At 50.9% G+C, this 26,413-nt stretch overlaps 1 protein-coding gene and 1 pseudogene across 1 annotated transcript; both read right to left on the bottom strand.

Annotated features, from left to right (window-relative positions):
* Positions 1-9,812: 9,812 nt before the first annotated feature.
* On the bottom strand, positions 9,813-22,025 carry LOC141991146 (interferon-induced protein with tetratricopeptide repeats 2-like; annotated as a pseudogene).
* On the bottom strand, positions 21,488-24,815 carry LOC141991190 (interferon-induced protein with tetratricopeptide repeats 5-like). The gene is made up of 2 exons (XM_074959449.1): positions 24,811-24,815; positions 21,488-23,584 (listed from the first exon to the last, which is right to left on the bottom strand). Exons 1-2 carry the CDS (start codon positions 24,813-24,815, stop codon positions 22,177-22,179), a joined length of 1,413 nt encoding a protein of 470 aa, XP_074815550.1. The 3' UTR covers positions 21,488-22,176.
* Positions 24,816-26,413: the final 1,598 nt, after the last annotated feature.

The raw sequence follows: 26,413 nt of genomic DNA on the forward strand, positions 1-26,413 counted from the left end.
TACTCTCTGCTCCTCATTGCAGTGTCTGAGCGCTTTCCAGCTGTGCATTAAGTACTGTGACTCACACCTGTCACATGTTTGGTTTCTCCTCTCCCAGAGGGAGAAGCGTCTTTCCGTAGGGTTTTTTAAATATACATTTTGTTTTGTTTCAGAAGGTGGAGGATGTAAAGGGGGGAAGGCCGGTGGCTAGTTGCCATTTCCTTCTCACTAATAGGGAGGAGCTGGCTGTGAACCTGAAGGTGGAAGGCAACTTGGGTGAAAGTGACTACACAGCGATAAAGAGTTTGTGATCCTAGGGGAAGGAAGCAGGGGGAGCAGCAGCATAAAGACAATACACTTAAAAAGCCGATTTCAACAAACTCAGGGAATCGTTTGCCTGGTTCTCTGCCCTCGATCGGTAGGGGGGACTGTCCCATCATTGAGGGGTGAGGGGGGAACAGCCAGCACCCTAGGGCCACATCTAGAGCAATTTATTTAAAGGGGATGCAAAGCCGCAGTTGCTTTTTGTTGGGGGGTGTCGGTGCCTGAGGCCTGGGCTTGCGAGGGTTAACGGGCCCTGACCAGCTCCCAGCTGAGAGCCCCTTGCTGGAGATGCATAAAGGGCTCCTTAAAGGCACAAATCCCATCATGTCCCATGTGCTCCCCAGCCCCGGTCATCCGAGGCTCTCAGAGCAGCCTGAGGCCTTGCCAGCCGAATGCATTCTCCCCAGAGTGAGGCAGGCTGGCCGGGGGTGGGGCCTCACCATAGCCTGCTGTGTTTCCTGGCCCAGCTCTTTCTGATTCCTCACGCTCCCTTTAGGTTTCATTTCTCTGGGTTTCAGCTTCCTGATCTCTGTGCAAAGAGCTGGCAGGTGCCCAGGACAGGGAGCGGGGACAGCAGGAGAGACGTCACCCACCCTTCCCCTCTGAACATTCCCCTCCCCACACCCTCCTCCTGCGAACACTTGCACGACTCACATGCATGCCCCTGTGAACATATTCCCCTCCCAACCCCACACACCCACACACACAGCCACCCACTGCTGTGCTGGGGCTGATCCTGGCTCTGTGGGGCCCCGCAGAGGGTTGCAGGGGTTGGGTGGCATAGAAGCAGGGCTGCGACTGCCCCCCTCATGCCTGGTCTCTGTGCAGGGTTGAGTGACTGGGGTGCCCAGCTGGTGGGAGGGAGCCGCGTTCCCCATGGGCTGTTAACCCTCTGAATCCCTTCCTGTTGTCAGCTCCCAGTGGCTATGTGAGCAGGGAATGACTGAGATCTCCTGTAACATCTAGTGATGGGCTGGGGGAAAACGACTTCTGTATTTACATGAGTACATAAAAGGTTGTTACAAGGAGGCGGGAGAAAAATTGTTTTTCTTAACCTCTGAGGACAGGAGAAGAAGCAGTGGGCTTAAATTGCAGCCAGGGAGGTTTAGGTTGGACATAAACTTCCTAGCTGTCAGGGTGGTTAAGCACTGGAATAAATTGGCTAGGGAGGTTGTGGACTCTCCATCATTGGGGATTTTTAAGAGCCGGTTAAACGCCTGCCAGGGATGGTCTAGACTCTAGATCATACCTAGCCCTGCCTTGAGTGCAGGGGACTGGGCTAGATGACCTCTCGAGGTCCCTTCCAGTCCTACGATTCTATGAACTCACCTTCTCTGCCTCGATATCCAGCAGACAGAGCTGCCGTGCCAAAGGGAGCAGTGTTGGCTGCTGGTGGGTTACAAATCACTTTACTATTGAATGCAGGGGAATGACAGGTTGTTACCTTGTTGTATGAGTAAAGGGCAGCAGAAGTGGGCTGAGCCTGTCCTGATGCAGGCCACCACCCTCCAGTGAAGAGCTCTCGTGAAGCAGGGTGTAGGCAGCGTCTCTGGAGACCCGTGGTGCTGGAGCCAGCTCTTGTCAGTGCAGGCAGCTGAGGCATTGGGTCCCCAGGGCATTCCCCTGGGCAGCTCTCCCACTCCTGTCTGGCCGGGGCACGGGGAGCCTGGGACTCCACAGCCACAGGGGAGTTCCCAACCCACCTTCCCCAGGGTGGGCTTTGCTGAAGGGCCGCACTCGCTGTTTACAGTTGCTGTAACTACAGGGTTTGGCAGCTCCCTGGCACGGTGAGTCGCTCCTGCGCAGAGCATAAGACTAGGAGCAACGTCCGGGTCAAATTGTCGTACAGACATCCACCTTTTACCAAAAAAGCCAAAGAAACAACAAAAAAGATAAGAACGTTCAAAGCAGCTTATTTGTGTTTCTATTGCATTTGGGTCTAGTAAACAATAGAGACACCTGTACATTGTTTTTATTCTTGAGTCTGCAAAATACAAATCCTACATTTAGATAAATTACAATGGCGTGGACGTGTCCATGTGCATATTTGTTTGTTTTTCCTAAAGTTAATTAAGTCTTTTAGGAAAAATTGTCAGAGCGGCCACCAGCAAGAGTTGGTGATGAGCTCTAGCGGCCGAGCCATCGACCTGGTGCGGGACGGTGGTGCAGGGAAAGAGAGCGCCCGAGCAGTGAGGTTTCCCGCTACTCACCGAGCGCTGGGTTCAGTGGTGGGACCTGAGAACGTGGCATCGCAGAGAGCGGCGGGTGGTGGCAGAGAAGCAGCAGCAGCGCCGGGGTGACCGATGGTGGCAGAGGGAAGGGTGGCAGCAGGGTCCGTTGTGCTCAATGCACGTCCTGGGTGGGGGTGGGAGGGAACCCACATGAAGGCCCCTCTGAGCTCTGGGTCTTTGCTGACCAAGGATGGCCAACTGTGAGTGGGGTGCAGTGGAGGGAGAGGGGAGCGATGTGCTAATGGGACATTCATTCCTCAGACTTTCCCACCAGCAGCTGGGAAACTGAGGCAAAAGACACTGCCCTTTGTTAAAGGGGGAAAGGACTGAAAGGCAAAGGAGGAGTGTGTGTGTGTGATAAGAAAAGAGATCCTTATGCTTTCAGTCTCCCTAGGTTCGGCCTCCCTGTCCAGCATCTGTCATGTGGTAGGATCCCTTCTCCTGCAAAGAGGACCCCTCCCACCCTAAATAATGAGGAGTCAATCAGTAAAGGTAAAATCAAATAAAGTGTATTGAAGGGTTTATAACAAAGAGTGGGACAAATAAGAAGGGGAATAAAGAGCAAAATTGCGCAATACAGTGATTACCCCCAAACTCAACCCTACAAAACAGATATAAAATCCGTCTTGGCAGATCAAAGCGACAGCAGGTGCTTGGGACCTCAATCCTCTGGCTAACGGCAAGGCTTTGGAGAGGAGCTCCAAGGAGTCCCTTGATGTTCCTTCGGGGCCCCAGGAAAACAGAAGAAATGGTACGCTCAGGAGCACAGCGATGGACGATGACAAAGGTAAGTGCTGTTTCTTCTCCTCTCTTCTCTTTAGAGGTGAGGAAGCTGTAGGAGGAAAATCCCTAGGATGGATAGATGTCTGCAGGTAAGACCCATGACCCGTGACCGTCCCTGGCTGCCACTCAGTTGGACAGCCCTGAGGCCATGTTCGGGCCAGCTTTTTATACACTTGCCTGGGAAACCCCTTAGAAAAGGCGGGAAGCCCCTTCTGGGAAACCCCTTAGGAAAACCAGTTCTGACTGGAAGTTGTTTACAACTCCAGGAGAAATAAAAGAGCGGGAAAATGGACCTATAGCTCACGTGGGCATAAAATTCCATTTTGAAACCAACATGGATTCCTGTAGTCACAAAACATACGAAAATGAACCCACCTAACAAAAGTGTGCTGTGGGGTTGGCTTGGCTTAGAATCATAGAATCACAGAATCATAGAATATCAGGGTTGGAAGGGACCTCGGGAGGTCATCTAGTCCAACCCCCTGCTCAAAGCAGGACCAATCCCCAATCAAATCATCCCAGCCAAGGCTTTGTCAAGCCTGACCTTAAAAACTTCCAAGGAAGGAGATTCTACCACCTCCCTAGGTAACGCATTCCAGTGTTTCACCACCCTCCTAGTGAAAAAGTTTTTCCTAATATCCAACCTAAACCTCCCCCACTGCAACTTGAGACCATTACTCCTTGTCCTGTCCTCTTCTACCACTGAGAATAGTCTAGAACCATCCTCTATGGAACCACCTCTCAGGTAGTTGAAAGCAGCTATCAAATCCCCCCTCATTCTTCTCTTCTGCAGACTAAACAATCCCAGTTCCCTCAGCCTCTCCTCATAAGTCATGTGTTCCAGACCCCTAATCATTTTTGTTGCCCTTCGCTGGACTCTCTCCAATTTATCCACATCCTTCTTGTAGTGTGGGGCCCAAAACTGGACACAGTACTCCAGATGAGGCCTCACCAATGTCGAATAGAGGGGAACAATCACGTCCCTCAATCTGCTGGCTATGCCCCTACTTATACATCCCAAAATGCCATTGGCCTTCTTGGCAACAAGGGCACACTGCTGACTCATATCCAGCTTCTCGTCCACTGTAACCCCTAGGTCCTTTTCCGCAGAACTGCTGCCTAGCCATTCGGTCCCTAGTCTGTAGCTGTGCATTGGGTTCTTCCGTCCTAAGTGCAGGACCCTGCACTTATCCTTATTGAACCGCATCAGGTTTCTTTTGGCCCAATCCTCCAATTTGTCTAGGTCCCTCTGTATCCTATCCCTGCCCTCCAGCGTATCTACCACTCCTCCCAGTTTAGTATCATCCGCAAATTTGCTGAGGGTGCAATCCACCCCATCCTCCAGATCATTTATGAAGATATTGAACAAAACCGGCCCCAGGACCGACCCCTGGGGCACTCCACTTGACACCGGCTGCCAACTAGACATGGAGCCATTGATCACTACCCGTTCAGCCCGACAATCTAGCCAACTTTCTACCCACCTTATAGTGCATTCATCCAGCCCATACTTCTTTAACTTGCTGACAAGAATACTGTGGGAGACCGTGTCAAAAGCTTTGCTAAAGTCAAGAAACAATACATCCACTGCTTTCCCTTCATCCACAGAATCAGTAATCTCATCATAGAAGGCTATTAGATTAGTCAGGCATGACCTACCCTTGGTGAATCCATGCTGACTGTTCCTGATCACTTTCCTCTCGTGTAAGTGCTTCAGGATTGATTCCTTGAGGACCTGCTCCATGATTTTTCCGGGGACTGAGGTGAGGCTGACTGGCCTGTAGTTCCCAGGATCCTCCTTCTTCCCTTTTTTAAAGATTGGCACTACATTAGCCTTTTTCCAGTCATCTGGGACTTCCGCCGTTCGCCACGAGTTTTCAAAGATAATGGCCAATGGCTCTGCAATCACATCCGCCAATTCCTTTAGCACTCTCGGATGCAACTCGTCCGGCCCCATGGACTTGTGCACGTCCAGCTTTTCTAAATAGTCCCTAACCTTATGATCACAGCTTATGATCACATGTGTTTGAATGTGGTTGTGATGTTTTCCCAAACTAATGCTGCGTTCCCTTTCCCTTTCAATAGCAGTTCTCTTTTGTAAAACACAGACTCAGTGCCTGTGAGTGGGGATGTATTGTCTCTTGGAGGCGCCTGGGGCGGTGTTAAGTTTTCCCAGATTACTGCGGTGGGGGGGCTCGAGCCAGTTCTGCACACACAGTGGTGCGGAATTCCCCCAGGAGTAGTAACATAACCCAGTCACTGTCCAACACTGACCAGTTGGAAAAAGGTCCAAGGGGTGGTATTCACGGAGCTCAGCCTGCTTAGTACTGTGGCAAATGCTTCCAGCTCTGGTGGGGCCTGATGATTACACAACCGCTAGAAACGTCCCTGCTTTGTGTCTGAGTGGAGATAAGACCAAGAGGAGGTGGGTGGGCCAGAAGAGAGAAGAAACTCTGGTTATTGCAGATATCTAGAGGGAGACGAAGTCCTGTCCCTTATCCAAAAGGCCAGGCCCATCCTGCCTCCCTCTGAGGGTCCCCTTCCTCTCCTCCACTGAGATCTGGGCAGTTCAGGACACAGTCAGAGGGGGCTGGATGGACGCCTCTATGCAGGGCCAGGATTGGGACAGAGGAGACACACACAGAACTGCATGCTCAGGAGAGTTTATTCTTGTTGTGGGCTGCAGCCACTGAGGGGAAGGGGCAGGAATGTAACTAGAATAGATACACTTCGGGGAAGAGAGTTTGCAGCTGGGGAAGTGAGATCTGGTCTTTCAGGAAGGGAGAGGACTGTCCCTTGATGCAGCAAAGGCATCGGAAAGTCTGGGACCTTGTCTGATCATGCCCAAGGAGCCCAGTTCTTTTGCATCCCAGGCACTGAGCTCCCCCTTTAGGCGCAGGCGAGCGACTCTCCTCGCTAGGGTCGATACTTGCAAACGTAGCCGTTTTTCATATGACAGTCTTTATCATTCCAGTTCTTAAAATCTAGATGGCAAAACCAATCAGTGGGGCAATGGAAGGGCGAGTGGGGCCATTCCTGCCCTTACAGTGATGTCCCTCCTCATTGCACACTGCTGAGAGAAGACCCCAGCTCCTGTGCATGAGGCTGCAAGGATGAGGAGGCTGGAGATGAAGGCCCATGTGCCTCAGACAGGGACAGGCTCCATTGTTCCATGAGGGACGCTGTGTCCAGCAAAACTATCTGCCCTCACCAGCGTCTTCAGCCCTGGCTCTGAGCCCTTTAATTTCAGCCTTTCGCTTGGGCCTCCAAATGAAATTTGTCCCCTTCTTGGGGATACCACTTTGCTGGTGGGGGAACCTGGGCCCAAAGACTAGCCCAGGTTCTGACCCAGGGACACTCTGCACAGCAGCCGTGCGCCACTCACTGCAATTCGTTGCTGCTACTTCCCTGCCCCCCTCATAGCTCAGGGTTAAAATTCTCAGAGCTTCTCTCTTCCCAGCTTCAGCAAATGCGGCTAGAACGAAACTCGGGTTGTCCCCAGAGTTGCTTTGGCCAGAGAGGAGTGTGAGTGCCCCTGTGGTCCCAGCCAGACACTGCCCTGTTAGCACCCGCAGCTCCTGTCACCTGAGCCTGCTGGGCTCTGATTGGCTGCTTCCATGGGGCCGCTCTCGGCAGCCCTTTGCTGCTCTTTTCCTGGGGCAGGATGTGATAGGACCACGGGGCCTCCAGTAGGGAGTGCTAAGTGCAAAGAAGCAGGCAGTGCTAAGGCCTGTCCAGAATCCAGGGAGATCGGCACCGACTCCGTGGGTGCTCAGCAGCCACTGGCAGCCCTGTGGATCAGCTCCTCCCCCCCCCCCCACTAGCAGGTGCTGCCAATCAGCCCCTCCTGCACGCCGCAATCAGCTGTTCAGCCACATGCAGGAGGTGCTGGGGTGAGGGGGAGGAGCGGAGGCAGGAAGAGGTGGGGTAGGCGTGGGGGCTTGGGGAAGGGCTGGAATGGGCGTGGGGCCTGGGGCGGGGAAGGGGTTGAGCCCGCCCCCCGGGGAACTCAGGAAGTCGGCACCTCTGCCGAGGGATATCAGAAATACACCCATCCAGTTCTGGGAGCCAGTCCCAGCAGCCTGGTAAGCGTCCAGCACAGGTGACCTCAACCACGGCGGGGAGAACTGGCCTAACAGTGGCAGCCACCCTGGAGGGCTGTACCAATGGAGAGAAAGCAGCTCCGTGTTTGTGTGTAGACAAGCCCTTAGCAACAGACTGAAAACGTAGTAAAGTGTCACAAGGCCTGATCCTCATTTACTTCTCACTGACACCGCTCTGGCACTTCTGAAACGTCAGCCTTGGCTCTTAAGTACATAAGAACGGCCGTACTGAGTCAGACCAATGGTCCATCTAGCCCAGTCTCCTGTCTTCTGACAGCGGCCACCACCAGGTGCTTCAGAGGGAATGAGCAGAACAGGTCATCATCAAGTGATCCATCCCCTGTCGCCCATTCCCAGTTTCTGGCAAACAGAGGCTAGGGACACCATCCCTGCCCATCCTGGCTAATAGCCACTGATGGTCCTATCCTCCAGGAACTTCTCTAGTTCTTTTTTGAACCCTGTTATAGTCTTGGCGTTGACAACAAAGAGATCCACAGGTTGACTGTGCATTGGGTGAAGAAATATTTCCTTTTGTTTGTTTTAAACCTGCTGCCTATTCATTTCATTTGGCGACCCCTAGCTCTTGGGTTATGAGACGGAGTAAATAACACTTCCTTATTTACTTTCTCCACACTAGTCATGATTTTATAGACCTCTATCATTTCCCCTCTTAGTCATCTCTTTTCCAAGCTGAAAAGTCCCAGTCTTATTAATCCCTCCCCATATGGAAGCCGTTCCATACCCCTAGTCATTTTTGTTGCCCTTTTCTGAAACTTTTCCAATTCCAATCGATCTTTTTTGAGATGGGGGAACCACATCTGCATGCAGTATTCAAGGTGTGGGCGTACCATGGATTTAAAGAGAGGCAATAAAGTATTTTGTGTCTTCTTATCTATCCTTCTCCTAACGATTCCCAACATTCTGTTCGCTTTTTTTGACTGTCGCTGCACACTGAGTGGATGTTTTCAGAGAACTCTCCACAATGACTCCAAGATCTTTCTTGAATGGTAACAGCTAATTTAGACCCCATCATTTTCTATGTATAGTTGGGATTATGTTTTCCAATGTGCATTACTTTTCATTTATCAACATTGAATTTCATCTGCCATTTTGTTGCCCAGTCACCCAGTTTTGTGAGATCTCTTTGTGAGAGGACCTTCCCTCTTATCCCATGACAGGTTACTTTGCTTAAGAGCCTTTGGTGAGGGACCTTGCCAAAGGCTTTCTGAAAATCTAAATACATGTTGACACTTTCCCAGCAAATCATGTTCATCAATGTGTCTGATAATTCTGTTCTTTCCTATAGTTAGTTTCAACCAGTTTGCCTGGTACTGAAGTCAAGTTTACCGGCCTGTAATTGCCAGAATCACTTCTGGAGCCTTTAAAAAAAATGGCCTCACATTCGCTGTCGTCCAGTCATCTGGTAAAGAAGCCGATTTAAATGATCGGTTACAGACGACAGTTAGTAGTTCTGCAATGTCGCATTTGAGTTCCTTCAGAACTCTTGGGTGATGCCATCTGGTCCTGGTGACTTATTATGGTTTAGTTTATCAATTTGTTCCAAACCCTCCTGTAATGACACCTCAATGTGGGACAGTTCGTGTTCTGTGACAGTTCGTGTTCTGTGTTCTGTGTTCTGTGTTCAGTTCGTGTTCTCGACACGCCTGTAGGGTCCTATGTGTGCTGCTCACCCCGATGCAATCTAGAGGCAGGAGAAGCAATGTTTCAACACAAAGAGACTGATTTATTTCTGTTTTCTCTGTAACTTATGTTTTTACTTCATTTACAATAAATCAGATCCATGACAAGCTGGGGAAACTGGTGCCATGTAAATGTGAGTCATGGTCAGGGTGAGGTGCGGAAAGCAAAGATGTGTCTATATAATTATTCCCATTACAGGCACTTATCTATGCTAATGCAAAAACTCAACGCTGTTAGAAGAAACTCCACACCTATTTGCTGCGTGGATGTTGGAAGGCCGCAGAGCTGGAGGATAGGTTTGCGTAGAGACAAGGATGGTCGCACCGTCCCCTCTGAGTAGAAACAGCTGCTCAGTATCAGAAGCTAAACTGTCCTCTGCGGTGATACTTACAAGACACTTGACAATGGCTGGGTAGCTGGTGGGCTGAGGCCACTGTCCATTTTGCTGACCAGTATTGTCTCCCTGTGCTCCCCTGTCCGTCTGCTGGTTCGCTCCTGTTGTCCCTTGTTGCAGACTGTAGACTCTTTGGGGCCAGACACAATGGGGTCCTGGTCCATGTCTGGGCTCCTAGACGTGACCACAAGACAGGTACCTAATAATAATTAGCAGCAGCAGCAGCAGCATGTGCCATAGTCTGAATCATTTGCAACACGAATGTCATTGTTACACAGGTGGGGAAAGTGACTCACTTCAGAAGGAGGTCTTGGTGTGTCCAGGGAAGGGAAAGGATCCCCCATTTTCTCCACATCTCCAGTCTCCTGCTCTGTTGTTGCCACGAGTGGACTTCCTCCTTTATTCAAGAGAATGACTTTCAGTCTCGTGAATGAAGTCACGTATGGCCTCAGCCTCAGTGGTCTGGGAGTTCTGCTGGAATATTTCTGCCACCTTTTCCAACTTCCTTTTCAGTTGTTGCCTCTCCGGGTAGTTGTCTGGAATGGCAAAACCTGCTTTGTACATCTCAGCTGCCTTCTGCACACTGTTCTTCTTGTAGAAGAGGAAATTTCCCCAGTGAAGGCAGACTGCCTGCTGACACTTCTTGCTGAGGCTGGGCATTGCACTCACGAGATTGAGATAAATCTCTTCTCGGTAGTGAGGTGTGTTTTCTCCATACATTTCAGCTAAAGCCAGCCTTGAAAACACAGAGGCTGGATCTTTCTGCACAGCCTTTTTGAAGGCCTCAATAGCTGCTGCCAATATTTCTTCTCTTCTGCTGGATTTGGCTCCCCAGAACTGCATCTTGTAGCAGACGCCAAGGTCATAGTGAAGGAGATGGTAATTGGGGTTCAGAGAGATTGCTCGCTCTAGAATAGAAAATTTTTTTTCTACGAATTCCCGTTCAAAGAACTTGGCTGCACGTCTCAGGACCTCAGGGTCCAGGCTGTTCTGAACAACATCTTCTAAGAGGGCTTCTGCTTGCTGTCTATCCGATTCCTTAAGGATCTCGGCTAAATACACCTTAGCTTCATAGTTTTGCGGCTGTTCAGGGATAATGTCTTCCAACTTCTCTCTGGCTTCATTCCAAGACGTAGAATTGTATGAGTGATCCCATGATGCAAAGGCTGCGATTGCCAACCCAGCAAGAAATTCCCCATTCGCTTCGTCTTCTCCTAATGCCATTTGGAAACACTCTGTGGCTTCTTTGCCATTGCGGAAGCCTGCTGCCAGGAGAGACCAGCCTTTCTGTGCATGTATCTCAGGGATCTGAGCTGCATGTGGAGAGCGGCTCTTCAGGAAGCTGCAGATCTTTCTAACCTTGTCCAGGTAAAGTTCAACCAAATCATAGTGGGCCAAGTGATAATAGGTCCAGGCGTAGTTTCCGTAAATGACCAGGACCTGCCGGGGGAAGTTATCTGGGTGATCTCTTTGCAGAATCTTTTCGGCTTCTCTAAGGCTTTGCAGAGCATCTTCATATTGCCCCTGCAGGTGGCAGAGATAAGCCTGCATGGCAAGGAGCGTGGGCTGGTTCTGGTAGTGAGTGTGGGCAATCCTGAGAGCCAGAGTTTGGAGGAGGTGAACTGCATCTACCTGGTCTCTGATTTCAGAGTTCCAGGTGAAGTGGCACTGGAGGGCCTGCAGCTTCTCCTTCAGACGCAGGGTGCTGCAAAGAGAGGGAAAAATGAGACTCCATTTGGGCTGAATGAATTTCCACTATATGCTACAATCCTGGGGCAGTGATTACAGAGTGACAGGGCTTCTTTCCGGTTAAAAGCAAATTGCTAAGTGGCAACAAAGAACTAAGCCTGCATTTCAGTGTCTGACGTCCTCACTCTCCCATGCATGGGACCAGTATGAATGGGTTGAATCTAATCTTTGTGAAATCCTCTTAGTACTTCCTGTGTCCTAGAAAGCAACACTGCCAAACCCCATGACTCATTGCAATAGATGCAGCCTGTGGTATTTGTTATGTCACAGAAAGCTCCCCACTTGGTAACGTCAGGAGAATTTCTCAGGGGGTGTCAAGGTTCCTCCCCCCCTCTGAACGCTAGGGTACAGATGTGGGGACCTGCATGAAAACCTCCTAAGCTTATCTTTACCAGCTTAGGTCAAAAACTTCCCCAAGGTCCAAAATATTCCACCATTTGCCTTGGATTGGCCGCTACCACCACCAAACAAATACTGGTTACTGGGGAAGAGCTGTTTGGAAACGTCTTTCCCCCCAAAATACTTCCCAAAACCTTGCACCCCACTTCCTGGACAAGGTTTAGTAAAAAGCCTCAACAATTTGCCTAGGTGACTACAGACCCAGACCATTGGATCTTAAGAACAATGAACAATCCTCCCAACACTTGCACCCCCCCCTTTCCTGGGAAATGTTGGAAATTAGGTGACCACAGACCCAAACCCTTGGATCTGAGAACAATGAAAAAGCATTCAGTTTTCTTACAAGAAGACTTTTAATAGAAATAGGAGTAAATAGAAGTAAAGAAATCCCCTCTGTAAAATCAGGATGGTAGATACTTTACAGGGTAATTAGATTCAAAAGATAGAGAATCCGTCTAGGCAAAACCTTAAGTTACAAAAAAGATACACAGACAGAAATAGTTATTCTATTCAGCACAATTCTTTTCTCAGCCATTTAAAGAAATCATAATCTAACACATACCTAGCTAGATTACTTACTAAAAGTTCTAAGACTCCATTCCTGGTCTATCCCTGGCAAAAGCAGCATATAGACAGACAGAGACCCTTTGCTTCTCTCCCTCCTCCCAGCTTTTGAAAGTATCTTGTCTCCTCATTGGTCATTTTGGTCAGGTGCCAGCGAGGTTACCTTTAGCTTCTTAACCCTTTACAGGTGAGAGGAGTTTTCCTCTGGCCAGGAGGGATTTTAAAGGGGTTTACCCTTCCCTTTATATTTATGACAGGGGGAAATAACAATGTACAACGTTTGTTCAAAATGTGTTTACCTGTTTGAATGCTCCTCCAGCACCAGAGCTGCTAAGTGAGAGTATTTAGAAGTGATTATTTTGTTGTGCAGTTCACCTTTAGGGCCGAAGCTAGCTATTAACTGGAATATTTGATGCGTGTTATTCCAAGCCAAAATGTACATCATGATGTCACAAAACAGAGCCCACAAAACAAAGGGATTTCCCATGTAAGAACTTGGTGAATGTGGAGCTAAGGTTGCAAATGCAGTCTGGACCAATAATGTAAGGTATGGGGGTTAACCTTAATAGAAATGTAACTTTTAAGGAGCTGATATCTAGAAAACTGAATCTTCAGGGAGCGCTTAAACCCCCTCAAACATTGGAAATCATCTGGCTGCCCACTGGGGTCATTTATGTCCTGGGATATGTATATGTGTGTGTGGAGAGAGAGTCTCGCACTGACTTCACTGGGGGCCATTTATCCAAGGAGACAGGAAGGGCCTGACTCTCATTTACACAAAGGCTAGTTCCCAGCACGCTGGCAGCGTAAAGCGAGTGTAAATGGAAAGGCCCCTTTGCACGGCCAGGGTGCTGTGAAATGGCCGCAGGGTGTGTCTACCCTGCAGTGAGAGGTGGGACCGTAGCATGGGCTGCCCTACCCGCACTAGCTGTAACCTAGATATCACAGCTAAAAACAGCAGTGACACTTGGCGGTGCAGGACCTGCAAGCCCATCTGGCCCCCAGGTACATACTTGTGTTTCTAGGCCACATCCGGGTCTGCGCCACTGCGGCTTCACTGCTCGGTTTAGTCCCACTAGCTAGATTAAAGCTCGCATGGGGATGCCTACCTGAGCTAGACACACCTGCGACTGCACTGTAGCCATAACCTTAGTATCAATGGGAACGGGGCCCACTCTAGTCAGCAGGCAGGAGAGAAATGTAATGGGGAGATGCTGAGGGTCGGCAGAATGTAAATATTTTGTCTCTGGCCATTTAATTGAGACAATGGAGGCCTGTTACACCCCTCCCCCTGCTGTGCATCCTGCATGCAGATGTGGTTGCCCCATCTCAAAACAGATATATTGGAATGGGAAAAGGTTTAGAAAAGGGCAACAAAAATGATTAGGGGTATGGAACGGCTTCCATGTTAGGAGAGATTAATAAGACTGGGACTGCTCATCTTGGAAAAGAGACGACTAAGGGGGGATATGATTGAGGTCTATACAGTCATGACTGGTGTGGAGAAAGTAAATAAGGAAGTGTTATTTACTCCTCATAACCCAAGAACTATCGGTCACCAAATGAAATGAATAGGCAGCAGGTTTCAAAGAAAGAAATGGAAGTATTTCTTCCCACGATGCACAGTCAACCTGTGGAACTCTTTGTTGTGAAGGCCAATAAAGAACTAGAGACATTCATGGAGGACAGGTCCATCAATGACTATTAGCCAGGATGGGCAGGGATGGTGTCCCTGCCTCTGTTTGCCAGAAGCTGGGAATGGGTGACAGGGGATGGATCACCTGAGGATTCCCTGTTCTGTTCATTCCCTCTGGGGCACCTGCCGTTGGCCACTGTTGGAAGACAGGACAATGGGCTAGATTGACCTTTGGTCTGACCCACTGTGGCCGTTCTTATGGACTCTGTGGATGCAATGTCTGTTCTTTGTTCTGGAATTGGCCTGGATACAGCTGAAACCCTAAGAATTGAAGGCATAAACACACCTGAGAGTTATTTCTATGAGACTTTCTGATTCCTTCCTTTTCTTGAACTCAGAACAAAAACTGATGACACTATGTTTTTCAGTTAAAATGTAAAATTGCACAGCAGCCATTGCTCTACAACCCAGCACGGGACAGAACCTGCCACCCCTTGGGAGTTAAATGATCTCCTCTCACCTAACTCTCATTCTCCATCCTTTCTGACCTCTGTGCTGCTTTTCATACTGTCAACCATGACATCCATCCCAACCTCCTGGGACCTCATGAAGAGGTTACATAAGAGTGGCCCTATTGGGTCAGACCAAAGGTCCATCTAGCCCAGTGTCCTGTCTTCTGACAGTGGCCAATGCCAGGTGCCCCAGAGGGAATGGACAGAACAGGGAATCATCAAGTGATCCATCCCCTGCTGCCCATTCCCAGCTTCTGGCAATCGGAGGCAAGTTACACTTAGAGCTTGGTGTTGCATCCCTGCCCATCCTGTCAATAGCCCTTGATGGACCTGTCCTCCATGAACTTACCTAGTTCTTTTTTGAACCCTACTATTGTTTTGGCCTCACAACATCCCCTGGCAACCAGTTCCACAGGTTGACTGTACGTTATATAAAGAAATACTTCCTTTTGTTTGTTTTAAACCTGCTGCCTATTAATTTCATTGGGTGATCCCTAGTTATTGTGTTATGTAAAGGACTAAATAACACTTCCTTATTCACTTTCTCCACACCAGTCAAGATTTTATAGACCTTTATCATATTCCCCCCTTAGCCATCTCTTTTCCAAGCTGAAAACTCCCAGTTTTTTTAATCTCTCCTCAGATGGAAGCTGTTTCATACCCCTAATCATTTTTGTTGCCCTTCTCTCTACCTTCTCTATTGCAGTATATCTTTTTTGAGCTGGGGCAACCAGATCTGCATGCAGTATTTAAGATATGGGTGTGCCATGAATTTATATAGGGGTATTATCATATTTTCTATTTGATCTATCCCTTTCCTAATGGTTTTTAACATTCTGTCAGCCTTTTTTGACTGCCATCGCACAGTGAGCAGATACTTTCAGAGAGGTATCCACAATGACTCCAAAGTCTTTCTTGAGTGGTAACAGTTAATTTAGAACCCAGCATTTTGTATGTGTAGTTGGGATTATGTTTTCCAATGTGCATTTCTTTGCACTTATCAACATAGAATTTCATCTGCCATTTTGTTGCGCAGTCACCCTGTTTTGTGAGATCCTTTTAACTCTTCTCAGTCTGCTTTGGACTTAACTATCTTGAGTAATTTTATATCATCCGCAAATTTTGCCACATCACTGTTTACCCCCTTTTCCAGATTATTTATGAAAACGTTAAACAGTCCTGTCCCAGTACTGACCCTTGGGGAACACCGCTACTCACCTCTCTCCATTCTAAAAACTGACCATTTATTCCTGCCCTTTGTTTCCTGTCTTTTCATTGGTTACTGATCCATGAGAGGACCTTCCTTCTTATCTCATAACAGCTTCCTTTGCTTATGAGCCTGTGGTGAGGGACCTTGTCAAAGGCTTTCTGAAAGTGCAAGTACACTACTTCCCCTGGATCAGCCTTGTCCATATATTTGTTGACCTCCTCCAAGAATTGTAATAGGTTGGTGAGGCATGATTTCCCTTGACAAAACCCATGTTGACTCTTCCGCAACAAATAGGATGTATTAGCAGGAGCGTCGTAAGCAAGACACAAGAAGTAATTTTTCTGCTCTACTCCACGCTGATACAGCTTCAGCTGGAGCATTGCGTCCAGCTCTGGGCGCCACATTTCAGGAAAGATGTGGACAAATTGGAGAAAGTCCAGAGGAGAGCAACAAAAATGATTCAAGGTCTATAAAAGATGACTTATGAGGAAAGATTGAAAAAGCTGGGTTTAGTCTGGAGAAGAGAAGACTGGGAGGGGACATTTATGCACTTGAAAACGGTTATAAAGATTGTTACAAGGAGGAGGGAGAAAAATTATTCTTGTTAACCTCTGAGGATAGGGTAAGAATCAATGGACTTAAATTGCAGCCAGGGTGTTTTAGGTTGGACATTAGGAAAAACTTCCTGACTGTCAGGGTGGTTATGCACTGGAATAAAGTGCCTAGGGAGTGTGATGGCGTGGCTGCCTGCCACTGGCAGAAATGGGGTTAAAAGCAGCCCTACGGAGAGTGAGCTGTAGGCAGCCAATTAGAAAGGGGCTGAGAGAAGCAGACAATCATGACCTGGCAGGCGCATATAAGAAGGGCTGCACGGCATAGCAGAGTTCAGTAGCTGAATGGAGTTTGTGGGGAGAAGACCAGGCTCTGAGCAGGAAGAAGGAGTGCCAGCACCTGGGATAGAGCAGTGCTGCAAGCAGGGGCTGGGGGAGCTAGAGAGAGCTCTGGGCTGGTTGCTACAACCTGCAGGCTGAGGACCTGAGGTATGGGCAGAAAAGGGTGCTGCAGCTACATGGGAAGTGGCCCTGGGACAATGGACTGAAGTTGCCACTGGAGGAGTGGCTGAACAGAGACCGTGGGTCCCCCGGAAGGGGGAGAACACAGAGGGTGGCAAGCCAGGGGGCAGTGTCACTGAAGAGGACTCTACAGTTCTGGGAGCGGCGTGGGTGTCACGGAGTCCCCGGGCGATGCTCTGGAACTGCTCCCTACAAAGCCAGGCAGGACTCTGGGGCAGTCGCCTTTTTTCAGGACACACAGCTTCCACCTTCCTGGGTCTGACCTCGGAGCATTCAGCATCCTCTCCCCTCCGTGCGCTTCCCCCAGCGAGCCTGCCCAGGCGGGGTCCTGGGGAAGCCAGAGGGTCCTGCCCCCCAACTTCGCAGTCGGACGTGACTCTCAGCCAGCCAGTAAAAACAGAAGGTTTATTAGACGACAGGAACATGGTCTAAAACAGAGCTTGTAGGTGCAGAGAACAGGACCCCTCAGCTGGGTCCATTTTGGGGGGCAGTGAGCCAGACAACCATGTCTGTACTTCACTCCATGTCTCCAGCCAGCCCCAAACTGAAACTCCCTCCAGCCGCACCTCCTCTGGGCTTTGTCCCTTTCCTGGGCCAGGAGGTCACCTGATTCCTTTGTTCTCCAACCCTTTAGCTCTCACCTTGCAGGGGGGAAGGGCCCAGGCCATCAGTTACCAGGAAACAGGGTGTCGGCCATTCTCTGTGTCCAGACCCCTGCACACACCTGCCCTCTAGGGCTCTGCAGTGATCATACACCCTTACTCCACCACCAAGATACTCAAGAACTGTATAGGGGAAACTGAGGCACCCCCACACTATTCAGAGGAAACATTAAGAAGAGTCCCACTTCGTCACAGTGGGTCCTGGATCAAAAGTGATGGCAACAAGGCACCACCAGAGGAGGGGGCCCTGGTGAGTAGAGCTAATTCCTATCACAGCCAGCAGGAGGCGCCACAGTGGCGAATCCCATCCCATCACAGGGAGGTTGTGGAATCTCTGTCAAAAAGTAGGTTAGACAATCCCCTGTCAGTGATGGTCTAGATAATACTTAGTCCTGCCTTGAGTGCAGGGCACTGAACTAGAAGACCTCTCGAGGTCCCTTCCAGTCCTATGATTCTATGAAATTGTGTTCATCTGTGTCTGATAATTCTGTTCCTCATTATAGTTTCAATCACTTTGCCTGGTAGTGAAGTGAGGCTTACTGGACTGTAATTGCCAGGATCACCTCTGGAGCTTTTTTAGAAATTGGTGTCACATTAGCTATCCTCTAGTCATCTGGTACAGAAGCTGGTTTAAATGATAGGTTACATACATAGGTTTTAGGACTGGACATTTCATTTCTGTTTAACTAGCTTCCTCATTTTTGTGTAGTTCCCCTTTCTGAAATTAAATGCTCCTGTGTTGGACTTCTTTGGTGGTCCCCTCCCCCCAGATATGTTCAATTTAATTATTTTATGGATGCTATCACAAAGCGGTTCAGCTAGATTCACCTCTTGGGCTGGATCCTGTGCTCCCGTTTAGAACTAAATCAAGCATGTAGAAGCACTTGTCCAGACTCTAGGGAGATGGGGATAAAAATCTCGGAGCAGAAGGAATTATGGTCCTTTTATCCTGTTAAGATTCTCAGGGGCAAAGATTCCTAAACACAAGCAAGAGATCCGCAGGACTAACCTGGGTTAGCCCTAATGGACACATCGAGCTGGCATATTTCATCAGCTCTGGCACCATGTGAATCCTAAGACTGCAACACGTTTTTGTGTGTATGGTTACTTGTTTTAACTTTGTAAATAATGCTCTTATTTCTTTTTCCTGGTTAATAAATCCTAGTTTACTAGAGAAATGTCTACAAGTGTTGTCTTTGGTGTGAGATCTAAGGTGCAAATTGAGCTGAGTGTAAGTGAATGGTCCTTTGTGAGTGAGACTAACCTGAATATTTTGTGATCTTTGGTGTAAAGCAACCATGTGCCACAGAGCAAGCTTGCCTGGGTTGCAAGAGAGATTGGAATGCCCCAGGGGACTGTCTGTGGCCCCACGGTAAAGCTGCCTAGAGCCTGAGGGGTTCAAACTTGTCACTTGGTTGGTGAAATCGAAGTATAGAACTCCCAGCCAGTTTGGGGTTTGTGCTGTGGTTCTTAAAAGTCTGCCTTGAGGCTGGTATTCTCACTCATGAGCCACTCCAGCAAGTGTGACAATAAATACGCTTCCCCATGGCCCTGCGGAGCCGCCTCCGGGCTCTCACGGCACAAGGGGGCTTGGAGCTCCGATGGACACAGTTCTCCATAGCCCTGCAGAGCCACCCCTGTGACTGGCACAGCCTCCATCCCTGACACAGAGGGTCGCTCAGGGCCGCATTGCCCTCTAGGCCCTGCCCTCACCAGCCACACTGCCAATGGGTGAAGTTTTCCGCAGCCATTTTGGCTGCTATCTCCCATTACTCTCAATGGGGCTGAAGGCAGCAAGATGGCTGCCATTTCCCTACAGGCTGTCTGCACGTGGCAGGGAAGTTGCCTGTAATGAAGAGGGCAGCCATCTCCGACTGTGTTCAGTGAGACCCAAGCCCGGTGCAGCAGAGTGACCACCTTTGTTGGATGGAAGAAAGGGGGAAAAAAACCGCAGGAGAATTAAGTTATGGATGGTCATCATAAGGGCCGAATCAATGAAATAAGGGACAGTCCTATAAAATAAAGAACGGGTGGTCATCCTAACACTGAGAGGCAAAATGTCTGGCGCTCCATGAGGGTTGCGTTGGGGGCTAGCCAGGACATGGTTACGTCTCAGGAACAGCAGAGCCCTGTAAAGGGAGGGTGGAGAAGCTCTCGGGGGCAGGAGGCAGATTTAAGGTTTGTAGGGAATGGGGGGGTAGGAGGCGGGGCGGGGGACAGGAAAGAGGCTGGTGGTGCAGGTGAAAGGATAGGGATGGGATGGGAGAGAGATGGAGGGGATCAGCTTGTGTGTCAGCTGGGGGAGAGCAGGAAGCCGTCCCGGTGTAAGGGGGCTGCTGGCCCCGCACTGACACTGAGTGGGGTTGTTTGGCTGCCCTCTGCCAATAGCGGGGAAGGGCCACGGAGAAATTAGAATCCTGAGACTGGCAGTCCCTGGGGCCAATGGGCAGGGGTCAATACTCTAGGTCAGGCTGATTGACAGGGCGGGCAGGCCAATGAGGGAGTCAGGAGCCTGGGGGCCTGTCCTCCGTGTGCGCTGGAGCTCCCTGAGCCAGGGCAGGGCTGAGCTAAGGGGAGAGCAGCCGCCAGAGCTGGGCAGGAGGCAGAGCTGCAGCAGCCAGGGGGCCGGAGCTGGGGAGCTGGAGCGGGGGTGGTGGTGGAGAGGATGCTGGAGCGGGGGCTGGCGCTGGAGCCCGAGCAGCCCGGGGGTGGGGTGGGGTGGGGGGGCGCTGGAGCCGGAGCACCCTGGGTTTGGGGGTGTTTACACAGGGGAGGAGCAGGAAGGGCTGGGAGAGGAATACCCCACAGCTGCTGGGTTGAGGTCCTTGGACTGGCATCCGGGGCAGAGGGCGGGCCGGATTCCCCCACCAGTCAGTGCTGGGGTGACACATGAGGGAGAGCCCCTGGGGGCGGTGGGGGCCGTCTGGAGCAGCCTGCGATGACACCCGGCCGGGGCAGAACGTTAACGTGAGGTGATCGGGGGGGCTCAGGGAGAGGGAAGCGCGGCTGCTCCCAGCGCGTGAGAGGCCAGGGCGTGACCAAGGGGCTCGACGGGCTGAGTAAGCACGGGAAGGGGCATCCGAGCTAATTCCCCAGATGAGCCAGAAGACGGTGCTGCCCAGGGGTGAGTAGCACCAACCCTGTCACGCCATCTCAGCTCTCCACTGTGCCCACAGAATGGTCGCTCTGGTCCCCATAAAACTGCCTGAACCCCCGTAGCTGGGTCTACGTGGCTCCTTTCCAGCTCTGAGTGGTGATACATCCATCCACAAACAGCTGCTGGGAGGGGCCCCCAACCCCGGACAGCCCTGGGGCAGGTACCTGCTGACTGCCCAGGTTTGCTGTGGAAAGGGATTGCGGCTGGAAGCAGGGCACCTGCTCTGCGTGCAAAGCAGCCCCAAACCAGATAAGAGCTTTCCTGTGTTTTGCCCCTTCCCCAAGCTCCCCGTGGATCTACGCCCCGTCCCCTCCAGCATCCCCCGACAGGGCAAACCTGCCAGTTCCAACCCCCCTCTCACTCACTCACACCCAGCCTGCCCTGGCTGTCTGCTTATCCCTTCATCGCAGCGCAAAGGGGCCCGTGGTGTTTGGACGCGCCTGGCCAGCTGGCAGCGCTGGGGTGAGCGTGTTCACCTGCACCTGATGGGGTCGCTGTGCCTGAGGGGTTGGAGCACACAGGACCCCTGGGAGGGCTTTTGAACGTGCCAGGTAAGGAGCCTTTACCCCTGCCCCACCCCTTTGTCCACCTCACCCACCTGAGAGTTTAGGGTCCTTTATGGTAATCCCTTGAGTGCCCAGCAGACCTCAAAGGTACCCCCTTAGCTGTCTAAGCGTCTATGGCTGCTTTTCCAAAGGGCTAGCAGTGTCTACTGAAAACCATGGAGAATCTTCCTCACCCTACCCCATTGAGAACAATAGAGGATTCCACCGCCCACCCCCCACCCCCCTGAGAATACTGCAGGGGTCTTGGACCCCAGCTGAGAACAATGGGAGCTGCTGTGTGCTGAGCTCTTTGGTAAATCTGGACACTCATTTCCACCAAGCGAGCTTCTGAAACTCCAGCCTTGGCTCCAGCTCTATTAGTGACTGTCACGGTGGTTTACTGTGAGTTCGAAGCGCCCGTGGGGTCCTGTGTGTGCTGCTCACCCTGATGCAATCTAAGGGCACGGAAAGGAATGTTCCAAGATGGTGTAATTGACTGATTTCTGTTTTCTCAGTTACTTTTATTGTAAATGAAATAAAACCATAGCAGATCAGTGACAAGCTGGGGATGAAGGTGCCATGTCAATGTGAGTCATTGTCAGTGAGAGGTGCTGAAAGCAAAGATGGGACTCATGATATAGACACACTACAGGCACTCAGCCATGCAAATACAAAAACTCAACGCTGTTAGAAGAAACTCCATTCTTATTTGCTGCGTGGACGTTAGAAGGCAGCAGAGCTGGAAGGTAGGTTTGCTTAGAGACAAGGATGGTCGCACTGTCCCCTCTGAGTAGAAACAGCTGCTCAGTGTCAGAAGCTAAACTGTCCTCTGCGGTGATACTTACAAAACACTTGACAACGGCTGGTGGGCTGAGACCACTGTCATTTTGCTGACCAGTATTGTCTCTTTGTGCTCCTCCGTCTGTCTGCCGGTTCCCTCCTGTTGTCTCTCGTTGCAGACGGTAGACTCTTTGGGGCCAGACGCAATGGGGTCCTGGTCCATGTCTGGGCTTCTAGGTGCTATCAGAAGAAAGGTAGCTAATAATAATGATAAGAAACAGCAGCAAGATGTGCTGTGGTCTGAACAATTCAGGGAACCCAGAATCATTTGCATCACGAATATCACTGTTACACAGGTGGGGAAAGTGACTCACTTAAGAAAGAGGTCGTGGTGTGTCCACGGAAGGGAAGGGAAAGGATCCCGCATTTTCTCTCCTTCTCCAGTCTCCTGCTCTGTTGTTGCCACCAGTGGATCTCCCCATGTACCACGGACTTTCATTCTCTTGAATGAAGTAATGTATGGCCTCAGCCTCTGTGGTTTGGAAGCTCTGCTGGAATTCTCCTGACACCTCTTCCAACCTGCTTTTCAGTTGTTGCCTCTCCAGGTAGTTGTCTGGAATGGCAAAACCTGCTTTGTACATCTTAGCTGCCTCCCACACTGACTTCTGCTTGTAGAAGAGGAAATCCCCCCAGTGAAGGTAGACTGCCTGCTGACACTTCTTGCTGAGGCTGGGCATTTCACTCAGGAGATTGAGATAAATCTCTTCTTGGTAGTGAGGTGTGTTTTCTCCATACATTTCAGCTAAAGCCAGCCTTGAAAACACAGAGGCTGGATCTTTCTGCACAGCCTTTTTGAAGGCCTCAATAGCTGCTGCCAATATTTCTTCTCTTCTGCCTGACTTGGCCTGCTCCAGTTGTTTCTTGTAGCAGACGCCAAGGTCATAGTGAAGGAGATGATAATTGGGGTTCAGAGAGATTGCTTGCTCTAGAACAGAGATTGCTTTTTCTATGAATTCTGGTTGAAAGAACTTGGCTGCATGTCTCAGGACCTCAGGGTCCAGGCTATTCTGAACAACATCTTCTAAGAGGGCTTTGGCTTGCTGTCTATCACACTTCTTAAGGATCTTGGCTAAATACACCTTAGCTTCATAGTTTTGCTGCTGTTCATGGAGAATGGCAACCAACTTCTTTTTGGCTGCTTCCCGAAGTACAGGCTTGTGTGAGTGAGTCCACGATGCAAAGACCGCAATTGCCAACCCAGCAAGAAATTCCCCATTTGCTTCGTCTTCTCTTAATGCAATTTGGAAACACTTTGTGGCTTCAGTGCCATTGCGGAAGCCTGCTGCCAGGAGAGACCAGCCTTTCTGTGCATGTATCTCAGGGATCTGAGCTGCATGTGGAGAGCGGCTCTTCAGGGAGCGGCAGATCTCTCTAACCTTGTCCAGGTAAAGCTCAACCAAATCATAGTGGGCCAAGTGATAATAGATCCAGGCGTAGTTTCCATAAATGACCAGGACCTGCCGGGGGAAGTTATCTGGGTGATCTCTTTGCAGAATCTCTTCGGCTTCTCTAAGGCTTTGCAGAGCGTCTTCATATTGCCCTTGCAGGTGGCAGAGATAAGCCTGCATGGCAAGGAGCGTGGGCTGGTTCTGGTAGTGAGTGTGGGCAATCCTGAGAGCCAGAGTTTGGAGGAGGTGAACTGCATCTACCTGGTCTCTGATTTCAAAGTTCCAGGTGAAGTGGCACTGGAGGGCCTGCAGCTTCTCCTTCAGACGCAGGGTGCTGCAAAGAGAGGGGAAAATGAGACTCCATCTGGGCTGAATGAATTTCCACTACATGCTGCAATCATCCCCACCACCATGACAGGGAGCGACACTGCCCCCCACCTCCAGTGAGTACCCCTGCTGCAGGTATCCCCTTCAGCACCCACCAATTGTACCCCCACCCCCACATTCCCTCCCCCTCCCCACTCGGCAGTGTCCTCTTTTTGGGAACCTGAAATATGGTCACCCTGGAACAAGCACCACACTGAACAATAGAACAACCTTCCCCCCCCCCCCGCCTTGTTAGACTCACAGGACCACCCCCCCCGCCTTGCTAGAGACACAGCCCCCCCCACCCCCCAGCTGTCCCTGCGCTCTGGTCTGGTGCCGGTGCCCTGCGCTCAGGGTGGTGCTGGGGGGGCAGTGGGGCTACGTGCAGCTGGTTCCCCTCCCAGCAGCCTCCCCCGCGCTGTAGCTCCGGGCTCCTGCTGCTGCTGCCTTTTCTCTCTGCATCTCCTGGGCTGGTCCCGTCCCGCCCCCCAGCTGCCCCTTGGCTCCAGCTCCCCAGGGATCAGAGTTAATCTCTCCCCCCCGCCCCACACGCACCCGCAGCCAGGTTTTGCAGAGGGGCGCGGAGGGGAGCAGGAGTTACAAGGCCAGTGAATAGTCTGGTAACAGCCACGTGGATGTTAGAAACTACAACAGAGAGAAGGAGGACTTGTGGCACCTTAGAGACGAACCAATTTATTTGAGCATAAGCTTTCGTGGGCTAGAGAATGCATCCGATGAAGTGAGCTGTAGCTCAGGAAAGCTTATGCTCAAACAAATTGGTTCATCTCTAAGGTGCCACAAGTCCTCCTTTTCTCTTTGTGAATACAGACTAACAGGGCTGCTCCTCTGAAACACAACGGAGAGGGGGCACAGGGCTGGGGGGGGCACTCTCTTACCGGCTCCTCCGTTGATGCGGAGCGAAGCCGGAGTGACAGCTGGCCAGAGGGGGAGTTCTCCGTGAAGGTACAGCGAGGGGAGCTCGCAGGGGAGGTGTCAACAGTGACCTGCACTAGCCCTGAGAGGCACCAGCCTGGAGAGTCAACAGGACGCAGAATCACCCCAGAGTGACCGCGCCCCAGAGATTTAAAAGCCGGAGATTTACAGCCCAGAAATGCGCAGAGGGGGGTGGCAAGCTGTCTGACTTTAGCCCTCGCTGGAAATGTCCCCCCCGCCCAGCGACCCCAATGCTCCTACCTCATTGCGATCCGCTGAGTCCCAGGCAGGGGAGGTGACGGCTCCTTTCACTGCCCCGGGTTTCTTCCCACGGTGTGGAAGTGCCCGGTTCTGGGAGAGACCCGAGTTCTGCCCGGGCAGGACGGACTGTGGCCGCCCGGGCGATGCTGCCCTTCATACGCAGGGCGGGTTGCTCGCTGGGGATCTCGCTGGTTTGGCTGGGGAGCTGCCTTTCCCCAGGAAGCGAGAGTGAGCAGGAGAAAAGGAAACTGAAACTTAACTTTCACTTCCCCTTGTCATCTTCAGCGTCCGCTCAGCCCGAGTCGCCACCTGCAGCTCCATGGGTGACATGGGGCTAGTTATGGGGTGTGTGTGTGTGTGTGTGTGTGTGTGCGCACACACGCGCTTGCACACGTACAATCCTGGCCTGGGCTTCCCAGCACACAGACGGGGTCACTCACCATCACCACGCCGCGGCGCGCTCCCCGCTACGCCCCCAACCAGCTCCACAGCCCCCTGCCCCGAACCGGTTGCCCGTGTCCCGGCCCCGGCCAGCCCTTCCCCACCACCGAGGGGTGTTCGTATCGCCCTCATGCACTTCCAGGGCCCTGCCTGGGCACAGAGCAGCGAGGAGCAGAGGGCGATGACGGAGGCAGGGCAATTAGCCAAAGGTGAGAGCTTTGTACCTGCTCCCCCAGGTCTCCTCCTCTCCCCGAACCCTCCCCCAGCTTTATCCGCGCAGGGTGCGATTTTCCAAAGGGGGGTCCCCCTCCCCCCGGTTTAGACACCCAGGCCCCACTGGCTGCCAGCGTGAGCCATGCTCCTCAGTCACTTCGGCACTTTTGAAAATGCCTCCCCCACATAGAAATTAAACCCTCTAAAGTGAGGAAATAATAGTCAGGTTGTGACCGTATAGATCATTGTTGCAACCACTGTTATATATTTGCAGCAAATATGGTACAGAGGTTGTCGTGTGAGGTGTCTATGGAGAGGTTAGGATTGGCTGGGTAGGATTATGCTGTCTGTCTGGGCGCATCGTTGTTGTGGCTGAAGTGATGAACATTGGCTATGTACTTGTATCTCAATGTGCTTGATTCAAAGTAGCCTCAGGGAAGCATTTGGTCAGCTTCTTGAGAAGGGACTATTCTCAGTAAGTGCCCAGTCAAGAAACACTTAACGGACAGTGGACCTTGGGAGACTCCAATTCACATGAGAAGTCTTCCTGGGAATGTTCAAGGTAGCATGTGAGCAATGGCTGCTCTCCCTGTAAAAGAATTGAGTCATGCAGGGACATGTGGCTTGCCCATGTGACTCCAAACGCCATCTTGCTGCTGTGATTTTCCACAGTAAGAACAAAGGGGTGTCCTTCCACACGGCAGAGGATATAAAAGGCCCTGGAAATCCCTCCATTTTATCTTCAATCCTGTTTCTTACCTTTGGAGAGACTTTGCGACACTGAAGCTCTGAACAAAGGACTGAATGACCCATCCCAGCTGGGGACGTTCTCCAGAGACTTGATTTGAACCTGCCATTTATTCCATCACTGTGACATGCCTGAACCAAGAACTTTGCCATCACTGTATATCATTGATTCCATTTAACCAATTTTAGCTCTCATCTATAT

The sequence above is a fragment of the Natator depressus genome, chromosome 1 (assembly GCF_965152275.1).
Source record: "Natator depressus isolate rNatDep1 chromosome 1, rNatDep2.hap1, whole genome shotgun sequence".
In the NCBI taxonomy this organism is placed as follows: Eukaryota; Metazoa; Chordata; order Testudines; family Cheloniidae; genus Natator; species Natator depressus.